Genomic DNA, 6,928 nt, shown 5'->3' on the forward strand with positions numbered 1-6,928 from the left:
TATTTATAAATAATTTACTATATAAATCTAAATTAATCGAATGAACATATATTAAATGGGTGATAAAATAGAAAAAAAATTATGGTAATATAATAACGACTATTGATTGGAACAAAAAAAGAGAGTAGAATTTTGTATTACATACTGAATTGACAACTTTAACCTCAATTAGTTCCAAACCAATAAAATTATTATTTTCATATTCTAAAATAATAGTATAATTGAACTAGAATAAGATAAAAATATCAAGACGGATCTGTAATGTGTCAGTTTAATAAAAAATTTTAAAGAGGAAAAATGGATTAATTTATATTATTTTCAGATCAGAAAAAAAGCTCCAAACACCAAGAGGAATCTGTACTATTATTAATTAATTATTAATTTATGGGATAAATAAAACTAATAATATTTTAAATTCTCAGATCTCTAAAATGCTTAAATTCACATTCTATCTCAAAAATAGGAAAATAAATCATTTTAGTAATAAATATTAATTTCAGCTTTATAGTAATATTAGCCTAAAAATAATATAGAAATAAATTTTCTGGTCAAATCAAATTCAGTTTTGCCAAATTTATAAATATGCTAAAAATTATAATTTTATATTTTGGGAATAATTAAAAGGAGGCGCAGACAGAAAGTAAAAATGCAACTCTTTGCTTAGTCTATGTTTTACTTAATAGTGCAAAAAGATCCAAACTTTTTCCATTGCTTACCAAATTTTCTCATTTTTTTTATGTATTTATATATACACATTCATGATTCAACCATTTACATATAATTTGCATTTTGTCTAAAAACTTTGCTAGGCTGCAGCCTCTGGTCTTGTTTCTCTTTTTGGCGCTTCTTTTTTGGGATTCATTTGCAAGGAAGGAAGTATGTATACTTTGTTGTTCTGTTTTTTGAATTTGAATTGTGGGTTTCTTTCCTTTTTGTTTTTTATTTGTTGGTTTGTGATTTCTTGGATGTTGGATTTTGTTTATGGGTTTGGGAGGGGTTGATTGTCTTGAAGTTTGGATTTTTGGGGGTTTTGGTTAGTTTATGATTAGTTGGATGTTGAGTTTGAGGTGTTCTCATTTGTTGGCTTTTGATTTTCTTGAAGTTTGGATTTTTGGGGTTTTTCCCTCTTCAATGGTTAGTTTATGATTAGTTGGATGTTGAGTTTGAGGTGTTCTCATTAGTTGGCTTTTGATTCTCTTGAAGTTTGGATTTTTAGGTTTTTTCTCCATTTATGACTAGGGAAATTTATGGGTAGTGGGATGTTGGGTTTGTGGGGGATTCTTATTAGTTGGTTTTTTTGATCTTCTTGAAATTCGAATCTTTGAGTTTTTTTCTTTTGTGATTTCATGGATTTTGGTATTATGTGGTTCTTTCTTTTTGGTGGTTTTTTTTTTCAATAGTTAGTTTTTGATTTACTTGGAATTTAGATTCTTCAGTTACTATCTTTTAGCATTTGATTCTTGGATTTGGAATGGATTCTTCAGGAATTTGTGTTATGTGATATATATAGGAGAATTGTAGTGTTTGTTTTAGTGAAGATCTCTTATGTTTGATTGATTTTGCTATGTTAAGTGTTGGATTGGGATGTATCTGTTGAAGAAATGTAATGAAGTGTATGAATCCTTGTGTATTCCACTGGAGATTTCATACTGGCAGTTGATTTCTGATTAAGCTCTTTTTTTTATAGCTCCACTAATGTGCCATAACAACAAACTTTCTGATCTGTAATTCATACCATCATTTCGCAAACGTGTGTGAGAGATGATCAGCTAATGACGAGTTTCACCCTTCACCTAATGTGGAGTATATTCAAATTTGAATCTGGATTTTCTTGTGGATTCAATTAAGCTTCATGTATCCATATCTCCAATAATTGATCGTATTTCCTCTCATAATGAATTTCTCTCCAGAATTATTTTTCATGCATAAGCATTTCATTGGATCTACAGCTGTGGTAAATGTAATATCTTATAGATCGTGATTTTGTTTTGTCTAAGTTATCTCATCTTGATTTTTGCTTGTCAAAATTATGGGTTTGACTATAGTTCGTTGTAAGGACATACCCAATTTTGTGTATCATGGATGGACTATTAAATTTTATGGTGGTTGGGATTTCATCAAGAGACAAATATATATTTTCCTTTATGAATAATTTTTAAACTAAACTTGTCTCTTTTAAAATAAATTGCGGAAGGGATAAACAAGTGTCATCATTTTCTGAAAGTTTACTACTTTTGGCACATTGCAGTGTAGCTTTGAAAATTGATCTAGCATATATTCCCCGCTTTCTCATTTGTGATCGTTTGTCTTTTCGTCTAGTGATGTATACGTAACTGTGAATATGGGTTTGATGAGTTCTCCTTGTTTGTTCTCTTTGTTTCCCTTATCTATCCCTCCTGTAATTGACACCCTTTATTAATTATGAAACATTAAAATCTTCTTGGTTACCCAATATACTCACTAGAAAGGATCATAAGTTTTGTACAAGGATCATAAGTCGTGGTTCTGTTACATTCTGTTTGAACTTTTTGTTCATTTATTTGATATGTTTTTTGCAGAGGAAGCTTGATTCTTGGTGATCATTCTGAAGGGCAAACATCACAATTTTTCTATGTTTTAGATGCGGCCAAAGAAAATGTCCATGGCTGTCAAGGATGAGAAGAAAATGGTTGTTGATGTGGCAGCATGGGCATTCAATATTGTCACTTCAGTTGGAATTATTATTGTTAATAAAGCCTTAATGGCTACATATGGTTTCAGCTTTGGTAAGTGATGGTGCTTGTCCTGAAGGTTTATATTTTCCATTTTCTTTGGGAAGTTATCTTGCTGAATTTACTATCTATTGCATCTACTCGTGTTAAATGGTTGTTGGTGCATGTTTTGTTTGTGTATGTTTAAATGAGGATCAAATTTTTGCTTCTACTATCATGGGTTTGAAGTCTTAGCACTTTGGATGAAATCTTATAGAAATAGATGATTTCAAAGATATCTTATTCATCTTGCTTCTAATGCAAATCTATGCATAAAGTAGGCTGCTTTTCTGGAAACTGTGGACGCCTTAACTTTTTTGAGACCAAGCAAATGTGTAAGCCGTTTAAGTGGACTATTTTAAATGAATTTTCTCATTCTAGTCCCCGAAAGAAGCTGCCATTGCCTCCCTGTACTTCAATATCTAGTTTTAAAGATTTGGTCTTAATGGATTAAGATAAGTCTTTGAGCTTGCCTTAAGAGCATAGTTTCTTCTTCTTTAAAAAACATAGTTTCTTGCTAATCATTTGTAAGCTTTTAGAATGAAATAGCTTGATAGTTCTTATGTTATCCTGACTTTGTCTTATTATTCCGTCCAATTTGCAGCGACAACCTTAACTGGTATGCATTTTGCTACTACGACATTAATGGTGTTTTTTCTTAAATGGCTTGGGCATATCCAGAATTCCCAACTCCCGTGGTCTGAACGATTGAAATTTGTTTTGTTTGCAAACTTCTCTATTGTTGGAATGAACGTGAGTTTAATGTGGAACTCTGTTGGGTTTTATCAGGTAAGTGTGAATAATCATCAGAAATTTATGCTCTACTTGTCTTGAATTTTGATCTCACATCTCTTTTCCTCTTGAACTCTCATCAGATTGCAAAGCTAAGTATGATACCAGTGTCGTGCTTTTTGGAAATTGTGCTGGATAATGTGCGATACTCGAGAGACACCAAATTAAGCATTTTGTTAGTCCTACTAGGTGTTGCAATCTGTACTGTTACTGATGTAAGTGTAAATACAAAGGGTTTTATTGCTGCCTTCATCGCGGTCTGGAGCACTGCCCTGCAGCAATATGTAAGTTCTTGATACGAATCGGTGGTATGAGTTTGCATATGTCAACATATAGAACCAGATTTTCTGATGTATCTGCAACCTGCTTTTGTCTATCTGGTCTTAGTCAATTGCATTTACTGTCAAGTTTAACGTTTTAATTTTCTATGCCCTCTATATGTTCCACTGACTTATTATTGTGGCTGATGTATCTTCCTTCCGATGCAGTATGTACATCATCTTCAGCGTAAATATTCATTGGGATCATTCAACCTGTTGGCACATACTGCACCAATACAGGCTACATCCCTGCTGTTACTGGGACCCTTTTGTGACTATTGGTTGACTGATAAGAGGGTCGACGCATATAACTATACCTCAATATCACTAGTAAGTACATCAAATTCCTCTTTATTTGACATAAAGGAAGTACCTGGTATATCATGTTCACGTACGTACTACACAATTCGCTTGAGTTTCTCGTGCACTTTGAAAGTTCAACTACCAACTTTCTATTTCTTAAAATGTTGCTTTAAGAAGTTAGACAGGTAGGTGCTTCTTTAAGCATGCATACTAGCCTTTGATGTTAATAGTTAATTCGTATGTTTTTTCTTCTTGTCGTTGCAGTTTTTCATCATCCTATCATGTACGATAGCAATAGGGACGAATCTGAGCCAATTCATCTGCATTGGAAGATTTACAGCAGTGACCTTTCAAGTGCTTGGTCATATGAAGACCATTCTTGTCCTGATTTTGGGTTTCCTCTTCTTTGGTAAAGAGGGACTGAATCTACACGTTGTGTTTGGGATGGGCGTGGCCATCATTGGCATGATTTGGTACGGTAACGCCTCCTCACAACCAGGTGGGAAAGAGCGGATACCACCCCCCACTGTCGTCAAACCTGAAAAACACATGTTGCTACCAACAGAGCTCGACGACAAAGTATAGGGAGTCAGTCATCTCTCCGAGTAATTCATACTGCCATAGACTCATTTTAGTTCATTTTTATATTTCACAGTCTAAATCTTTTACAGTCAGATTCTCTTTTGTTTTCCCTAATTTTATGTTGAGATTCATATGTTAAACATTGCAAAGAGAGTGTAAGTTGATTAATTTATGAAGCAATGTAGCTTTGATCTTCCCTCTTGTTCATTTTTATATTTAGTCATTTTAATAAGTAGGGTAAAAGATCACAAACGATAATATTACGTGGAAGCTAATAATCGCAAACTCAAACGATAAAAGAATATATTACAAGAAATGAATATTGTAATATATTTTAGCCCTGTTGGTCTACATGTGAAAAACCACCATGAATGATATTGTATTACGCTACGAGAGAAACCAGAAAGGATCTTCATTCCTTTAAGAAAGTAATAATCAAATATAAAAGAGATAAATATTTTTCTTTTAGAAAAAGTAAAAGTAATTATGATAATAATTTTATTTTCAAGAGAAAAGACAGAATTCAAATATGGTAAGAAAAAAAAAAACTTAATACATTTTACTTTGATTGTCTTCTTTACCTTCCAATCCGCCTCATCCTTACTTTCACTGCTTATAATATTTATCTTCATTATATATAAATAATTTAAAATTATTATAAAGAAAGTTTAGAATAATATAATGTAATAATAATAAGAAGAAGACAAGAAGCATAAGATGGAGGAGAGAACTTTTCTTATTCAAGTATGTCTTTCAAATGGTGAGTGATTCTCTATTTATAGTGTTGGGATATCACTCCGAAAGTCATCTAATTAATAGATACATAGTTATCTTGGAAGTTCTTATCACCTTGGAAGCACCTATACATGAATCCGGTTAATAGTTGGATAAATCTAATGGATAATCCACATATACTATAAAATGAATTTATAACACTACCCCTTGGATATTCATAGATTATGTGCCTCGTTAAAATCTTACTAGGAAAAATCCAGTGGGAAAAAGCCTATTGGAGGAAAAAGAGTACACACATCTCATAATACGCTTTGAATGTTGCCTCACTAAAAACCTTACTAGGAAAATCCAACTTGGGACAAAATCATAGTTAAGCAAAAGAGTACAATGCGTATTTCACTCCCCCTGATGAAAACTTTACTTGATATCTTGGAGACGACGCATTCCAATCTTGTATCTCAATTTCTCGAACGTTGATGTTGGCAATGCCTTAGTTAATAAATCAGCAAGATTATCACTTGAACAGATTTGTTGAAACTTCTATCTCACCATTTTGTTGAAAATCCTGCGTGAAAAAAAACTTTGGTGAAATATGCTTTATCCAATCTCCTTTGATGTATCCTCATTTCAATTGAGCTATACATGCAGCATTATCTTCGTACATTGTGGTTGGTATATTCTTTTTCAAAGAAAAATCACACATTTCTTGAATATGGTGGGTCATTGATCTCAACCAGACGCACTCTCGACTTGCTTCATGGATGACTATTATTTCTGCATGATTTGAAGAAGTGGCTACCAATGTTTGCTTCATTGATCGCCAAGATATTGTCGTGTCTCCAGATGTAAACAAATAGCATGTTTATGATCGAGCTTTATGCGGATCAGATAAATACCCTGCATCTGCGTAACTAATCAGTTCCGACTTGGATTCATTGGAATAGAATAAACTTATGTCCATGGTCCCCTGAAGATATCGAAGTATGTGTTTTACACCATTTCAATGTCTTTTTGTTGAGGAGGAACTGAATCTTGCCAGTAGACTTACTGCAAAACAGATATCTGGTCGAGTATTGTTAACAAGGTACATTAGTGCCCCGACTGCACTAAGGTGAGGAGTTTCATCACCAAGAAGCTCTACATTATTCTCTTGAGGTTGAAATGAATCTGTATTGATGTCAAGAGATCTTACCACCATTGGAGTACTCAATGGATCTTTTCTATGTATGTTGATTGATGAACAAGTATTTCATTTGACAAATTCTCAATCTGTAGACCAAGACAAAATTTTGTCTTGCCGAGATCTTTCATTTCAAATTCTCTTTTCAGACACTCAACAACTTTTAGAAGCTCTTTACGAGTGTTAATGATGTCCAAATCATCAACATACACAACTATTATAATAAATTCAAATTTCGATCGTTTAATGAAAATGCAAGGATAAAT

General features: G+C 32.9%; 1 protein-coding gene across 3 annotated transcripts; it reads left to right on the forward strand.

The window, feature by feature from the left end:
* The first annotated feature begins 569 nt into the window (after positions 1–569).
* On the forward strand, positions 570–4,943 carry LOC107015587 (UDP-rhamnose/UDP-galactose transporter 4). Of its 3 annotated transcripts, none has more exons than XM_015215902.2 (6): positions 570–640; positions 2,559–2,765; positions 3,355–3,539; positions 3,626–3,826; positions 4,031–4,192; positions 4,430–4,750. In XM_015215902.2, the coding sequence occupies exons 2-6, from the start codon at positions 2,621–2,623 to the stop codon at positions 4,748–4,750; spliced, it is 1,014 nt and encodes a 337-aa protein (XP_015071388.1). In that variant the 5' UTR covers positions 570–640; positions 2,559–2,620. The 3 variants fall into 3 exon arrangements, with proteins under 3 accessions (XP_015071388.1, XP_027772508.1, XP_015071387.1); XM_027916707.1 differs by having other exon boundaries at positions 632–876; positions 4,396–4,943; XM_015215901.2 differs by having other exon boundaries at positions 632–876; positions 4,430–4,943.
* Positions 4,944–6,928: the final 1,985 nt, after the last annotated feature.

Source organism: Solanum pennellii, chromosome 4 (assembly GCF_001406875.1).
Source record: "Solanum pennellii chromosome 4, SPENNV200".
Classification (NCBI taxonomy): Eukaryota; Viridiplantae; Streptophyta; class Magnoliopsida; order Solanales; family Solanaceae; genus Solanum; species Solanum pennellii.

What these genes read in the sequence shown, in the direction of transcription:
- LOC107015587 (XM_015215902.2), top strand. Translation starts at nt 2,621, where the DNA reads ATGCGGCCAAAGAAAATGTCCATGGCTGTCAAGGATGAGAAGAAAATG. An exon ending in TACATATGGTTTCAGCTTTG is followed by an intron (nt 2,766 to 3,354) that starts GTAAGTGATGGT and finishes TCCAATTTGCAG; the next exon opens with CGACAACCTTAACTGGTATG. An exon ending in ACTCTGTTGGGTTTTATCAG is followed by an intron (nt 3,540 to 3,625) that starts GTAAGTGTGAAT and finishes AACTCTCATCAG; the next exon opens with ATTGCAAAGCTAAGTATGAT.